Source organism: Anomaloglossus baeobatrachus, chromosome 6 (genome assembly GCF_048569485.1).
Source record: "Anomaloglossus baeobatrachus isolate aAnoBae1 chromosome 6, aAnoBae1.hap1, whole genome shotgun sequence".
Classification (NCBI taxonomy): Eukaryota; Metazoa; Chordata; class Amphibia; order Anura; family Aromobatidae; genus Anomaloglossus; species Anomaloglossus baeobatrachus.
The window spans coordinates 358972870-358990285 of NC_134358.1; the positions used below are offsets into that span (position 1 = coordinate 358972870).

Consider the following 17416-nt stretch of genomic DNA (forward strand, 5'->3'; position numbering starts at 1 on the left):
ACACAATAAGTCATGACATAAAACTAGAAAAAAACGGATGTATCAACCTATATTGAACATAATTTCAATTAAATAGATCCGTGATCTCATTAAGACCTTGGGGTTTTAAGGTATTAAGTTTGTAGATCCAGTACGTTTCTTTTTTATTTAGAACCTCCATCCTATCAGGAATATGTAGGGGTATGTGTTCGATAAGGGTAACTTTCAACTGGATTCTTTCGTTGTGATGTAAAGTGGTGTGACGGGATAATCCATGGAGCATGAAACCCACCTTGCTGTTATGTCTGTGTGAATTAATCCTATTGTGCAAGGCTTGAATCGTTCTGCCTATATATCGTTTTTCCCAATCACACTCAATTAAATAAATAACGATATCGGATTGGCAGGTCAAATGTCCTTGTATCCTAAAATCCGTGTCCCCTGAGGTCATACTACTGACAATAAGTTTGCTTCCAATTTTCTCACCACTTTTAGTTGTGATGGGGATACTGTCAAGGGTATTTTAAGAAAACATTGGTCTATTTTACATAATGATCCATACCTTAAAGAGGTGCTACCCCTCTATCCAGGCATCACATTCCGTAGAGCGTCCACTTTAAGGAACCAATTGGTTCCTAGCAGACTAAGGAATTTTTTCAATCTCACTATCAATAATTTACCTATGGGTGCCTATAAGTGTTACACAAAAAATTGCCTATGCTGCAGATCCATCCAACATGGGAGGGTCAGTTCCAGTTTGACCTCGGGGGACACGGATTTTAGGATACAAGGACATTTTGACCTGCCAATCCGATTTCGTTATTTATTTAATTGAGTGTGATTGTGAAAAACGATATATAGGCAGAACGATTCAAGCCTTGCACAATAGGATTAATTCACACAGACATAACATCAAGGGGGGTTTCATGCTCCATGGATTATCCCGTCACACCACTTTACATCACAACAAAAGAATGCAGTTGAAATTTACCCTTATCGAACACATACCCCTACATATTCCTGATAGGATGGAGGTTCTAAATAAAAAAGAAACGTACTGGATCTACAAACTTAATACCTTAAAACAGCAAGGTCTTAATGAGATCAGGGATCTATTTAATTGAAATTATGTTCAATATAGGTTGATACATCCGTTTTTTTCTAGTTTTATGTCATGACTTATTGTGTTTTTTTTATATGTATGTTTTTTTATATATACCGCACCTTGAGTAGCGGTTCATTTTATTAATATTTTTTAGATCATCAGGTCCATTGCCGTTTATTAATTTTATTGTTGTATTAATATATAATTTTAGAGCCATGGTTTTATTCATATCATATGTCTTTATAATCACAGTAACTGTTGCCCCTTATTTTATTCCCCCTCTCGTCTATTTTATTAACTTTGTTCTATTATCGCAACAATATGTTTGTTTTTTTATATAAAAAAAGTATATATATATATATATATATATATATAGATATATATATTTTTTTTAATTAGTACATAAACATCCCCCTCGTATATCGAGTATATTTACTTACACACCACCGAATTATGGTTGTGACATTTTCTCACTTGATAGGGTTTTGTCTTGCACTTGATACCGCCCGACATTGTGGTGCGGTATGGTTCTTTGTCTAGCTATGTGATCCCACTGCACAGACTGGGGTTTGTGTCCTCACCTATCACAATCAATATGATAGATGGTTATAGTTTTTCTCCCATCCCCGTGTTTTCCTTCAATCCTTATGGTTTCTGTTCTGTACACATCTCTTTAATCTTATCTATAGTGTCCTTATCACTAAACAATTACCAGCGCTTTTTTCAGCTACTGCGGCTCCATTTCACAGATAAAAATAGACATGACATGCTTCCTTGTACGTTCACTGCGGTTTGGTAACCACGCATGCGCTGTTGGATGGTTCCCACGGTCCTGAACTCATTTGACCCGCAGGTTCCTGATACATACCTCTCACGCAGGTGCACTCATTGAATTCCCACGCTTATGAACTTGAGTGAACTGCCCCTAGAATCTAATGGTCTGGAGTTCTCCTGACATGTTAATGGCAGGGATTTTTTCACAACTTCTGTGATACGGGTGTCTCTCCTACTCCCACTATAAATGTGTGTGTTTTTCCTCTCTTCGTTTTTTGTCACATCCCAAAGTATAATACACAAGGGTGGCTGCACTGGTTTAAGCCTCCACTTATTAGGCTTACATCTGGTTACTGTTCAATGTCTGACAGGAGTGGGTCCTTGGCTGTCTCCTATTTATTGTAGGTCCATCTGAAAAGTGTACACGCACTCATATATATACACAATGGGATATATATATATACACATATTTTAGACACATCAATGAATTAACACGTGGTTTTTTGTCTTTTTAATTTTATGGTTCCTTTTTATTCAATAGATGTAACATCACTGTCATGTCTGATCCTATTATACCAGATGTGTTATTAGTTTTATATCATGAAGATACAATCACTACGTCATTTTCTGGACGGCTTTGCACTGTTGTTTTCCCGCTCGTTTTTTCAAAAAAGGGGTGGTTTTATGATGTCATCATGTCTATTTATCTGTTGCTGGTTTTTACCAGGACAGATTTGATGTTTGTCTTTCCTGATGGTCCTGAGGAAGGGGGCAGCAGCTCCTGAAACGCGTAGACCTGGATGAAAATCAAGATACATTAATCTGAACATCTGTCCAAGTGATCTTTTGGCGCAGTATTTAACACCCCTCTCTCTTGTGTTCTCTGTTATCTGCCAATTGGGTGGCTGCAGCCTATGATCAAATACTACATGCTATTACAGTTGTTGTGACTTTCACAACGACATTTGATGAGTAGTTTCACCCCCCCCACCTCCACCCCGTACATACTGGGGTAAGACCCTATTTTGCGCTTTCTCTCCACAGCTTTTTCCTTCTCCAGGGATCATCATTAGAAATGACAATCAAGTCATATTGGGTTCAATAACTACTGCTTTGCATGACTGAATATTTAGCATTTTGTCATCTTATTTTGCACTGCAGTCAACCAGTTTCAGCTCTTACTTTGGTTGCCTGCCTTTGAACATAAGTGCACTATTATCTGTGCTGTTTCTATTTGTCTTGGTTAAAACTGTTATTTAATGCTTTTCATGCTTGTCTCTGCTGCCATCTACTGGTCAGACCTTTCGGCTCCTCTGTTTCTTTTGTCCAGCCCATGGGAGTGTCTGATGACCCTCTTGCATCACATCCTGGGATGTTCATTTTCAAAGCAGAGTTTGTGAGAACAACTTCCCATATTGGATTGGAGCTACTAGGAGCAAAGTCTTCTGACCACGTAGTAGCTTCAGAGGCAAGCATCACTGAGAATTACAATGCCAAGTACTTGGATTACTGCACTCTGCATGTCCTAACCTTTGGAGAAAATAAACCACCATTGTTTCATCTCAGCATGTGCATGTTTCACTCTGGAGTGCTCTGGTCCTGTCTGCCTCACCTATAGGAAAAACGAAGGTAAGATTCTCACAACCTCTCACAACTACGCACCTTCCATCGCCTTTAAGTGGGGACAGAACAGTCAGAAGACTGCTTAACAGCTCAATACCCCGGCTACAGATCCCTAAGAGCCCTGTAACTTCCCATGTAATCTGCCTAGTAACAAGCCTTGTGCACTAGTCTGCCTGCACAGTGCATGCCTGGACAAGCCTAAGGGGAAGCTCTCCCATCTGCCACATCCTGTGTCACCTCTGCTTGCATTGTAAAGGGACAGTTTATGCACCTGCTGTTTCCCTCTAGCTATACCCCTTCTATAGACTTGCAGTACATTATACCTCATTACTGCACATCGCTGCACTGCGAACCCCAAGTTTTACTAAAGACACCTTGGGACCCCTATTCAAAAGTCAAGTTTCTTAAAGAGACAGTACACCGTAAATCAAAATGGCTGAAAAAGACCTTGGACAGTTCCCCACTGCTGAAACAGAGCAAATACAATCTGATACTGTCCATTATGAAGCCCAGGAGGCAGAGCCCACGCTTTCAGCAGACCAAGTTGTCCGACCGAAGCGCTCTTCCAAACCCACGATAAAGGCCGCTGAAAACTATCACACTATGAAAGATGAGCTATGTGAACACCTGGAAGTGGGAACGAGTCACCTATTACATGCCAAGACTTGAATCCTCATCAGGTGATGCCACATGCTTACAAGCCGCTCTGGAACGGCTGAACACAGCTCATGAAAGATACAAGAGACTGTCAACAAGGTACATTACCTTTCTAAAAGACTTTAAAATTGATGAAGCTCTTTCAGACCTGAGCAAGGCAGAAGAGGTGGACAAGGAAAAAGATGCCAAGGTGCAAGATGCCATAGACAAGGCCGAACACTGTATCTCTCACCAGCAAGAAACCAGATCACACCGATCAACCTCATCTAGACGTTCCTCTCGGTCATCCGGGTCATCATCCTCAAGAAGCTCAGCCCTGAGCGACAGGATACTAGAGACCCGCATAAGAGCAGAGGAATCCAAGGTGAGACGTTCTTTCACAGAAAGAGAAGTAGAGGAAGAAGCCAAAAGGGCAGAAGCAGAAGCCCTTGAAAAGCAGAAGCTGCTAAAGCAGAAGCCCTTGCAAAAGCAGAAGCTGCTAAAGCAGAAGCCCTTGCAAAAGCAGAAGCCGCTAAAGCAGAAGCCCATGCAAAAGCTGAAGCTGCTAAAGCAGAAGCCAAAAGGGCAGAAGCGGAGGCTCGGATAAAGATTCTTCGGTCACAGATGGAAGAGGAAGTTGCGCTAGCTAAAGTGAGACTACTTGAGCAAGCATTGATCCAAGGTCCTGATCCAGCTGACTCGCCACCACTGGAAGCAGGCAATCCAGTTGATCGCACAAGAGACTATGTACTGAATCAGTTACCTGTAGCAACCCCGGTTTGCAGTACCGTCCAAGCCGACAACACCGAAATCTCCAACTTACCTCTACCAGTGCCAGTGCCACCTAAAGCACCCGAGCAAATTAATAACAGTCACCAAAAGGTGCCCTCTCAAACACAGCCACCACAGCAAGATGGCAACCAAGTGTTTCCTGACCGACTTCCACAGCTCAAGCAGCGGTCATCAGAATCTACAGAGGCTAAACCACAGCTCAACCCTGCAGCAACGTCATTTTACCCGGAAACATCTCATCCATTCACGCCAGGCAGCCCATACGCCCCAGGGGCATCACGAGTCGTCGTGGCAACAAGTGGTGAGAAATCAGATATGTCTGAGTTTGCCAGGTTCATGGTGAGCAGAGAGCTAATCAACACTAGTCTCACGAAATTCGATGATCGTGCAGAGAGCTACAGGGCCTGGAAAACAACTTTCAAGGCAGCCATTGCCAATCTCAACTTCACTGCGGAACAGGAGCTCGACCTCCTGATCAAGTGGATGGGCCCAGGCTCTACAAACCGTATCAAGAGCCTCAGAACCGTCTATGTGGGACAAGCAGAAACAGGTCTCGCTGCTGCATGGCAGAGACTGGAACGCACCTTTGGCAGTGCAGAAGCAATAGAGAAAGCCCTATTCAAGAGACTGCAGGACATCCCAAAGATCAACCTTAAAGAAGTCCACAAGCTTCAAGACCTAAGTGATCTGCTCATGGAGCTGGAGCTCACCAAAAGAGACCCTCGTCTGTCTGGGCTGTGCTACCTGGATACAGCCCATGGAGTGAACCCAATCGTGGTGAAGCTGCCATACAGTCTGCAGGAGAAATGGGCAACGTCAGTCTCAAGGTACAAAAGAATGAATGACGTCACCTTTCCCCCATTTATTCAGTTCTGCAAGTTCATTGACGAGCAGGCCCAGATGAGGAACGACCCCAGCCTCGACTTCCTAGAGTTCAACACTTCGGCAGCTGCAACATCATCATCATCAAGGTATGAAGGTGCCATACACAAACGCAGAGACATTAAGAACACTGTGAGTGTCAGGAAGACTGAGCTACCATCACCTGCAGCACGCACAGATAAACAGAACACCATCTCATCACGAGATAAGTCTTTCAATCAAGAATGTCCCATCCATAAAAAACCGCATTCACTGAACAAGTGCAGAGGGTTTAGATCCAAAACCCTACAGGAGCGCAATAAAGTCCTCACAGAGCTTGGGATCTGTTTCAAATGCTGCGCATCACTTGAGCACATGGCCAAGGACTGTAAATCCATCGTCAAGTGTGAGGAGTGTCATAGTGAAAACACGTTTCAGCCATGCACCCAACCCAGCTAGCTAGAGACACACCGGCTGCAGTCACCACCACTCCCACTCCAAGTCATGGCGGGGAGCCCAAGAATCAGACTGACACCACCACAGCCGTCTCCTGCTCATGCTCAGAGGTATGTGGAGAGGGCCAAACACAGAAATGTTGTGCCCGAATATGCCTCATCAAGGTTTATCCCGAGGGACATCCAGAAAAGGCAATGAAGGTGTATGCCATCATAGACGACCAAAGCAACCGGTCCCTAGCAGGAACCAAATTCTTTGAAGCCTTCGGAATTAATGGACCATCAGAACCCTACACCTTGAACACCTGCTTGGGTCGCATAGAGACTAGCGGCAGAAGAGCCCAGGGATTCATTGCTTCTCCTATTAATGGGAAGACTGAAATACCTCTACCAACGCTCGTTGAATGTGACCAAATACCCAGCCACAGGAATGAAATTCCTACTCCAAAAGCTGCATTTCATCAACCACACCTAAGACACCTTGCTAGTGTTCTCCCACCTCTGGACAATAACGCAGAGATTCTATTCCTGCTCGGCAGAGACAATCTAAGGCTACACAAGGTGCGACAGCAGTGTAATGGGCCTGACTATGCACCATACGCCCAGAGACTGGACTTGGGATGGGTAGTCATAGGAAATGTGTGCGTTGATCGATCAGAAATTGATTCCTTCAAGACTTATGTACATGGAGATGGGCGCACAACCTGCTTAAAGCCATGTCCTCATCACTATGGAGTGAAAGAGAAGTCTCCAGACACAATACAGCTACCTGACATCGCTTCTTCTCTGCATATCGACAACTTGGGAAGATCAGTCTTTCTCACAACAAAGGACGATGATAAAGTAGCCTTGTCAGTAGAGGACAGAGAATTCATCGGAATAATGGACTGTGAGTTTTCTAAAGACAAAACCAACCATTGGGTCTCTCCATTACCCTTCCGATCTACCAGGGTAAGACTCCCAAACAACCGAGCTCAAGCTCAGACCAGATTTAACTCTCTTCAGCATTCTATGAGCAGCAAACCTGAAATGAGAGAACATATTGTTGCCTTTATGGACAAAATATTCCGCAACAACCACGCAGAACCTGCTCCATTCTTGAAGAAGAACGAAGAGTGTTGGTATCTGCCTTCATTCGGTGTATACCACCCACGAAAACCGAATCAAATCAGGGTTGTCTTCGACTCCAGCGCCAAACATGAAGGCGTATCCCTTAACGATGTTCTCCTCACAGGTCCTAACCTAACAAACAACTTGGTAGGAGTATTGCTGAGGTTCAGAAAAGAGCTTGTCGCCATCACTGCCGATATTGAACAGATGTTTCACTGTTTCCTAGTCAGAGAGGACCACCGGAACTTCCTCAGATTTCTGTGGTACAAGGATAATGACACCAATAAAGAGATGGTGGAATATCGTATGAGGGTCCACATGTTTGGAAACAGCCCTTCACCAGCAGTTGCAACCTATGGTCTCCGGAGAACCGCATTAGAGGGAGAGTCCGAGTATGGAACAGATGCCAGAGACTTTGTTGAGAAAGACTTTTATGTAGATGATGGGCTCAAATCACTACCCACCGAGGAAGAAGCCATTGATTTGCTCAAAAGGACTCAAGGCATGTTGTCCCAGGCAAAACTCAGGTTACACAAAATTGCTTCCAATAGTCTGACTGTAATGAGAGCCTTTGAGTCGGGTGATCACGCCCCTGGGTTCAAGGACATTGACTTGGGGCTACTCAGTCCACCCGTGCAGAGGAGCCTGGGCATCAGATGGGATCTTGCAGCCGACTCCTTCGGATTTCAAGTAAGTTGCTCAGACAAGCCATTCACAAATTGTGGTGTCCTCTCTATAGTGAACAGCTTGTTCGACCCACTGGGATTTGTGGCGCCTATCACTATACAAGGCAAATCCTTGCTGAGACAATTCTCTGAAACCGTCAAGGACTGGGATACCCCACTCCCTTCCGACAAACAGCAAAAATGGGAAGCTTGGAAACAGTCGTTGTGTGGGTTGAACAACATCCACATCCCAAGATGTTATCTCAAAATCTCCCTCACCTCTAGCATAAAGAAGGAACTGCACATCTTCTCAGACACCTCCACAGAAGCTATAGCAGCAGTTGCATACCTGAAAGTGACAGACCCCAACGGACAAAACTACGTTGGATTTGTATTTGGCAAGGCGAAGCTGGCCCCGAAGCCCAACCATACCATTCCCAGACTGGAACCCTGTGGCACTGTTTTGGCAGTGGAAATTGCCGACTTCATATGACAAGAACTGTGTGTCGAAATAGATGAGGTCCAATACTACACTGACAGTAAGGTCGTTTTAGGTTACATCTACAATCAATCAAGACGATTTTATGTGTACGTCAGTAACCGCATTGAAAGGATCAGGAGATCCTCCAAACCAGAACAATGGCGTTATGTACCATCTGAACTGAATCCAGCAGATCACGCAACTAGACCTATGTCTATAAGTTCTTTTGCTAACTCTTCTTGGCTTACAGGTCCAGAGTTTCTGCTGAGACAGTCAGAAGAAGGTGTCCAGGAAGCCTTCAGCATCCTAGATCCAGACAACGATCCAGATGTCCGAGCTGAAGTCAATACCCTGGCCACCAGTGCAGAAAAAACTTTCAACTTCGGTTGCTAACGTTTTGAACGTTTCTCCAGCTGGATGAGGCTCGTCAGGACTGTCGCTAGGTTAGTGCATATCGCCAGATGCTGTCGTACTGCCCTTAAAACCAAAGACTGTCATCGCTGGCATGTCTGCCACAAAGCCCTTTCTGCTGAGAATATCTCCCATAGCGAGTCCCTCATAATACGCCACCTCCAACAGAGTGCATTCGCCATAGAATGGAAGTGTTTATACAACAAACAGCAGATTCCATTAAGAAGTCCTCTCGCCAATTTAAACCCAGTCATCGACAGTTTCGGCTTACTAAGAGTTGGTGGTCGTTTAAATCAGGCTCATCTTGGAGTTGCAGAACAAAATCCTCTCATCATTCCCAACAAACACCATGTTACAGTCTTGCTGATCTGACACCACCATGAAAAGACTGAACACAAAGGCAGGCAAATTACAGAAGGTGCTTTACGGTCTGCAGGCCTCTGGATTATTGGAATGAAGAGACGTGTAGCACGAATACTACACGATTGTGTGCACTGTCGTAAAGCGAGAGGAAAACAACTGTACCAGCAAATGGCTGACTTGCCTACAGACAGACTTTCCACAGAGCCACCTTTCACCTACGTGGGCCTAGACGTTTTCGGACCATGGATGGTGTCCACACGCAGAACTCGTGGAGGCCAAGCAAACAGCAAGCGGTGGGCTGTGTTATTCACCTGCATGAGTGTTCGAGCCATTCACATTGAGGTGTTAGAGTCCATGGATACTTCCAGCCTAATCAACGCCTTGAGAAGGTTCCTTGCCATCAGAGGACCAGTGAAACAGCTGAGGTCTGACCGTGGAAGCAACTTCTTCGGTGCATGTAGAGAACTGAACATCGACCCCAAACCTATCCAAGATCAGCTGGCAGAGAAAGGTTGCACCTGGATCTTCAATCCCCCTCACAGTTCTCACATGGGAGGCTCCTGGGAGAGGATGATCGGGATTTCACGCAACATCTTGAACTCCATGCTAATGGACGTCAATTCCTCAAGACTCACACATGAGACTCTAGTCACTCTTTTAGCTGAAGTCTCAGCCATTATCAATTCAAGACCCCTTGTGCCGGTGACCATGGATCCAGAAACACCAACCATATTAACTCCTACTATTCTCATTACCCAAAAAACTGACAACGCGGTAATGCCCAGCGGAGAGTTCACCCACGCGAACACTTATCAAAAACACTGGAAATGGGTTCAATACTTGGCTGACTACTTCTGGAACCGATGGAGGAAGGAATACCTCACCATTCTTCAAGGAAGAAAGAAGTGGCGACATCCCAAGCCGAACCTCAAGGAAGGAGACCTAGTCCTCATGAAAGATCAGACCACAGAAAGGACTGACTGGCCTATGGGACTAATTACTAGGATACTGCCTAGTCAGGATGGCAATGTTTGGAAGGTGGAGCTAAAGGTCATCAGGAAAGGTGAGACGAAGACCTTTGCAAGGCCAATCCACAAACTTGTTCTGCTTTTGCCCATAGAGAGCGTCCCTACAGGATGAACGCTACCGGACCTGAACTTTGAGCGATCCTTCTTGTTTTGGACTCAATTGAGCTTGTTTTTGCATTTAACATGCCTTTCCTTTCAGGTTGTATTATGGACTCAATAGTGAAATCCCCAAAGTGAATTTCAGACGGGGAGTGTGCTGTTTCTATTTGTCTTAGTTAAAACTGTTATTTAATGTTTTTCATGCTTGTCTCTGCTGCCATCTACTGGTCAGACCTTTCGGCTCCTCTGTTTCTTTTGTCCAGCCCATGGGAGTGTCTGATGACCCTCTTGCATCACATCCTGGGATGTTCATTTCCAAAGCAGAGTTTGTGAGAGCAACTTCCCATATTGGATTGGAGCTACTAGGAGCAAAGTCTTCTGACCACGTAGTAGCTTCAGAGGCAAGCATCACTGAGAATTACAATGCCAAGTACTTGGATTACTGCACTCTGCATGTCCTAACCTTTGGAGAAAATAAACCACCATTGTTTCATCTCAGCATGTGCATGTTTCACTCTGGAGTGCTCTGGTCCTGCCTGCCCCACCTATAGGAAAAACGAAGGTAAGATTCTCACAACCTCTCACAACTACGCACCTTCCATCGCCTTTAAGTGGGGACAGAACATTATCAAGATTGGCACACCTTATTAGATGTAGCATAGCTTCTTAATCAATATTAGTAGAATACATTGAGTACAGTACATCAGGAGTAGTACAGTGCCTTGAAAAAGAATTCCTACTCCGTTAACTGTTCCACATTTTTTCATGTTACATCCACAAATGTAAATTTCTTTTATTGAGATTTTACCGGGTATAATAACACAAAATAACAAGTATTTGTGAAGTGTATATACATGGTTTTCTAAATATTAATAAAATATCAATCTGAAATTTGTGATGTGCATTTGTATTAAGCCACACTTAAGGGTGCTTTTCACGCGGCGACATCGCTAGCTATAGCTAGCGATGTCGTTCGCGATAGCTCCCGCCCACATCGCTGTTTCGTCATGGGGGTGATCGCTGCCATAGCAAACAATATCGCTAGATTATTTCTTGACATTTCACAAATAATGGTTACTTTGTGTTTGTATATCACATAAAGGAAACAATAAAATGCATTCAAGTTTGTTGGTGTAATAAATGTGGAAATGTTTGTGAGGTATTAATACTTTTTCAAGGGACTGTATATTTCTTCATGCATTTCTAGTGCACAAAATAAGCATTTTAGTAATTTAATTATTGCTCAATTATTATTTTGGCTAACGAATGAAAGCTATAATGGCATAATACTAATTTATTTATCTTAGTATCCATTGTTTTCTGTTCCTTGTATATAATTGCAATGTGCATCTATTATTTGATCTACGATAACAGTGTTGAAAGAGATTAGTGCAAATGCATGATTGAAGGTTTCCAAAAAAACATTCATAAGAAAGATGAAATAATCTCAATTTTACAACAGATTGCAGTTTTTTACATGAAAATGTTTAGAATATATGAAACTATTCTATGTAATTTCAGGATCTGAATTAATACATAATGGAATGCAATTTTTACCATTTTTGCAGATGGGACAGCATTGATCTGGCTCATAGACTGGGTCCACACACTCCGTCTGAGGACATGCCGACACAGAGCACATGACTTCACCATTAGGGTCACAGCGACATTTCTCACAAGGAGAAACCTAAAACAGATATAATAGCCATTGTTATGGAAAATAGTGTCAAAGTGTAGCTTCATCAACACAATGAATCTGAAAAATATGCTTCATTAATTTGTGTCATCGTTCGCCCTTTTGATGTAATGTAAAGTAAAGACTGTATTGGGGATGACATGATTGTTTTTATCAAAATAATCTGCTTTTCGATTTATTTTTTTAATATAATGTTATATATAAAAAGATAAACCAACACCCCATACTTCTATCCATTTCTGTCATGATACTAAAAGATATATCGTTTTCAGGTACCCATTGTGAGTCCTAAAAAAAGAAAAAGCGTGGTAAAAAGCACATTTTATAGAAAATTATTTTTTCCTAAAGTTTCCTCATTGTTTTCCTTTCAATCCAATTCTCATTTTTACCTACATCTTTCCTTATAGGTAACTGTCACAATAAAATTGCACTCCAAACCCTTGAGGCCACGTTACACTAAGCAACATCGCTGCTGAGGCACGACTTTTGTGATGTAGCAGCGATGTTGCTAGCGATGTTGCTGTGTGTGACATCCAGCAACAACCTGGCCCCTGCTGTGAGGTCGCTGGTTGTTGCTGAATGTCCTTGGACCATTTTTTAGTTGTTGCTCTCCCGCTGTGACGCACACATCACTGTGTGTGACAGCAAGAGAGCAACAACTGAATGGGCAGTGAGCAGGGAGCCGGCTTCTGCGGACGCTGGTAACCATGGTAAACAGCGGGTAACCAAGGAGCCCTTACCTTGGTTACCCGATATTTACCTTCGTTACCAGCGTCAGCCGCTCTCACACTGCCAGTGCCGGCTCCCTGCTCTCTGCACACGTTAAATATTAAAAGTATTTTTTCTCTGTGTGGTTTTTTTTTAACCCTTTATTTGTCTGAAAAGATTAATGCTGTGCCATATTATTTGCACTAGAGATTTTGTAATTAACAGTTTATATATTTATATATATGAACGTGTAAACACTTTGGCACCTTGTTCTTTTCAGCCAATTATTTTGTGATATACAGCTGAACATCTCTTCTCATTCTGCTCTGTGTCCTTAATTGAGACCATTTGGTTTTTGACTTAAATATTTTTAAAGGATTTTTGGCTGATTTGTTTCTTTCTTGCGATTTTTCATGCGATTTATTTTTGCAAGTCTGTGTATTACAATGTGTACACCGAGACCCTCTGGTTTTTATTGCACTTATATTCACAGATTTATACTGAATTAGGTTTTAGGTTACATTTCCGTGTGGCTTTATTCATAAATTAGCACTTTGCACTTTGCACTTTGTTTTTATTTATATTTTTGATCTATTTGTGGCTGGTTCAATTTTATATTTTATTTTTCATCAATTTTTGAGTATACAATTTTATGCACCTTGTGTGTTCATAATTTTTACATGATTCATGCACATTTTTTTACCTTGAATCTCCTTTTTATTAACCTTATAGGGTCACACATATATGTTTCTTATTCACTGTATTGCAAAATTTCGGAAGAAGGTAGTAATTAATTTTTCATATGAAATATTTTTTATATGTACATAAATTAATCCATTAAAAATATTTATTCTTCTTTTGAACGCATGACGGTTTTAGGAGGAATACTTATTTTTTACAGGAAAATTTTGAATATACTGTTTTATGTGATTTAATCTAAATTTGATAGACAGTACGGCTTTATATATACTTTGGTGCACGTCTTATAGTTATTAATTTTTATTTTCTGCTTACATATCGTCCCTCGTGTTGAAGCATCATTACCATTATTATTATTGATTTTAACATTTATATGCATATTTTTATGAACTATTTCAGAAATAAAACTTATTGAAATCACTGTTTTTTTGTGGACAATCCTTGTTCCTCAAATGTTGTTTAGGATAAACATCGGGTTACTAACCAAAGTGCTTTGGTTGGATACCCGATGTTTATCTTGGTTACCAGCTTCTGGCAGGCTGCCAGCGATGACTCCTGCACACTGTAGCTGTAAAAAGCCCTGCTTTTGCTGCTAGAACCGTTCTCAAATGTATCTAGAACTATCGAATTTTAGCAAAAAAGCTCGAGTTCTAGTTCGATCTAGAACAGCCCCCAAAATCACTCGATCCGCGAACTGGAGAACCGCGAACCGCGAACCGCGCTCAACTCTAAACAGGACATAGAATAGTGCAGTAAAAAAAAACAAAAAACAAAAAAAAAACAAGTTATATGAAACAGAACTATCACTATGGCAGGGGGGCAAACTGTTGTGGCCATGTTGTGGCCATTCTCACCGCCACACAATTAAGGAAAAAAGAATAGATGTACCTGTGGCCAAACATTTTTGTAACCCCGACCACAGCATCATGGACATGAAATTGCTGGTATTGAAAGGGAATTTCAAGTCCCAGAGAGATAGGAGACTATAGGAGTACAAACTTATGATGACCTTTGACACATTCAGAGTAGGAATGAATGTGTCTCATGGATTCAAATTGTCTCTCCAGTAAAGGAGACAAACTCTAGCACAGCGCCACCTATTGGAAGTAGCGATCCTAAAAGTCACAAGTGGATTTTCAACAATCCTTTGCAATATGACTCAGGATATATAAGCCAGATCAGAATCCCAATTTGCAGACACGGTGTTTCGGGGTGCTTGCCCCTCGTCAGTGCAAAGTATGGGGGTGTCTGATCTGGCTCATGAGAAAGCTATGTGGGGACCACGGGGGAACACTATTCTCCTTAAGGAGACTTTGCAAGCCAGTCTGGCTGCCAGGTAAGGGGACTTAAAGCTGCAATGCCCCTCTGGGAAATATTCAAATTGTCTCTCCAGTAAAGGAGACAAACTCTAGCACAGCGCCACCTATTGGAAGTAGCGATCCTAAAAGTCACAAGTGGATTTTCAACAATCCTTTGCAATATGACTCAGGATATATAAGCCAGATCAGAATCCCAATTTGCAGACACGGTGTTTCGGGGTGCTTGCCCCTCGTCAGTGCAAAGTATGGGGGTGTCTGATCTGGCTCATGAGAAAGCTATGTGGGGACCACGGGGGAACACTATTCTCCTTAAGGAGACTTTGCAAGCCAGTCTGGCTGCCAGGTAAGGGGACTTAAAGCTGCAATGCCCCTCTGGGAAATATTCAAATTGTCTCTCCAGTAAAGGAGACAAACTCTAGCACAGCGCCACCTATTGGAAGTAGCGATCCTAAAAGTCACAAGTGGATTTTCAACAATCCTTTGCAATGGATTCATGTCTTTTTACATCAGTTAAGAGATGGGCTCCTCTGACCATCCGAGCGCGTCACAGCCCTGAACCAGACTCTAATCAGAGGACAATAAAACTTTCACACTGAACTGCAGCAGTATTTATGGCCACAACAGTTTGCCCCCCTGCCATAGTGATAGTTCTGTTTCATATAACTTGTTTTTTTATTGTTTTTTTTTTTTTTTTTACTGCACTATTCTATGTCCTGTTGTGTATAAATATGTGACTCTTCAGATTTTGTGTTATACCATGCCTGATGAAGAGACCTGAGTAGTCTCGAAAGCTTGCAATTATTACCATCTTTTCAGTTAGCCATTAAAAGGTATCAACCACTGAGGACTTCAGTTCTTTTAAACAATTTTTTACCTCACAGAAAGGATCAGCTGTAATCCCATACTGTAATTTCTGTATACTCTTTTGCCTCCTCCCCTGCTCTGCCCAGGAGATATGGTATATCTGACCAGATTTCTGCATGGTTAGATACATTCGCTACATAGAGGAACAAATTATCTCAAGACAGGAATATTTTTTTACACATCCAACTCTGAAAATTATGCATATTTTAAGATCTATTAATTAAAATGTACTTTGTTCGTGGGACAATCCCTTTAAACACAATATCATATTTAACACAGGAACATAAGAAACTAAAATTTGGTGTTATATTTACCGGTAACTGCTTTTTATTTTTTTTACTGATATTGTCTGTACTGTTCATCTCTAATTAAAGGTAATCTCTCACCAAACTTTTGCCACCTAATCTGAGAGCAGCATAATGTAGGGGCAGATATCCTGATTCCAGCGATGTGTCACTCCCTGGGCTGCTTAGTGTAGTTTTGATAAAATTACTGTTTAACCAGCAGCTGATTGTCATTACAGGACTACTTGGAATGTTGCAGGTAGTCTAGCACATTTATGAGCTCTGTATAACTGCTAGATCTGCAGCAGAGAAAACATTGATTTTACCAAAATGACAGCAAACAGCTCAGTAAGTGACACATCGCTGGAATCAGGATCTCTGTCTCTACATTATGGTGCTCTCAGATGGGGGAGCAAAAACCTGGTGACAGATTCCTATCTGCTCCATGGAAAAAGATCCCAGGTGTGCATCTTGTAAAATGTATTCGTACCTTGTGTGGCGCCCTGGACTAGCTAGGTCTTCACAGGGACTACACACAACACCCCCCCAACCTGAGATAGGCACATCAGCGACACACAAATCCTTGTTGCCTCCCTCCAGGGGCTGATGTCCACACCAGGTGGTGTGGAGCCAGGCGGTTGGCCCCACCCACCGAGGAGTTCACAGCTTGGAGTCGCCGTTAAACAGGTCAAATCCGTTAGTGACCGGAACCCCAGGGGTTTCCTAGCAGCCAAGACCCGATTAAAGGCAACCGTCCAGACAGCGAAAGGGAAATACAGCTACCGCCACAGCTAGAGTTCCCAGGGCCAGAGCCTGCGGGCAAAAGGGCTCCTCCGGCACATATCAACGTTGGGGAGCGGGTTACCGGTGGGAAGCCATTGGGACCGAAGTTACACAAAAGGTGCAGGGAAAGGCAGCCACCACCAACCGTCCGGGAGAAACCACAGCAGCCGGCTACGGGACCCGTCCATCCAGCCGTTTGTTTTACCAGAGACTGTGCATCCATCTTTGGCTGAGTGAGTACCACCGTGACATCCGACACCGCCCTGCCCCCGCGACCCTGCACCTCACCGATCCTGCTTCCCTGTCACCTCACCGGGCCCCGGGACCACCAACCACCCTATCCATGGAGGGGAGAGAAACATCCCAGCTGCTCCCTGCCATCGCTCCCGGGATCCCCGTCAAAAGCAGCGGTGGTGCCCCAACCTCACCACAAACCGTGGGTGGCATCACGGACCGATTCCCCAAACTAAACTACCTCTCTCACTCACGGGCGAGGAGCGCCGCTCGAGTCCCCGGATCTGGCCCACCGCTCGAGGCACCAAGCAGCAGCAGCGCCAGACCCAAGCGTGGTGAGCGCAGTGCCCTCCCCACCCGCGACAACTTGGCGTCACAAACAGGATCTTAACATTCTACCGGCTGGTAGAAGTGCGCCTTGTGTCCCGCCGGCGGTGTCCGGCTGAA

General features: G+C 43.3%; 1 protein-coding gene across 2 annotated transcripts in view; it reads right to left on the reverse strand.

Annotated features, from left to right (window-relative positions):
• The window catches only part of VWC2 (von Willebrand factor C domain containing 2), a 2156493-nt gene that overhangs the window by 1118158 nt on the left and 1020919 nt on the right, over window positions 1–17416 (reverse strand). For both annotated transcript variants that reach the window (XM_075316551.1, XM_075316550.1), the window contains exon 3: window positions 11940–12069. In XM_075316551.1, the coding sequence (XP_075172666.1) occupies window positions 11940–12069 (130 nt within the window). The remainder of the gene's footprint in view (window positions 1–11939; window positions 12070–17416) is intronic.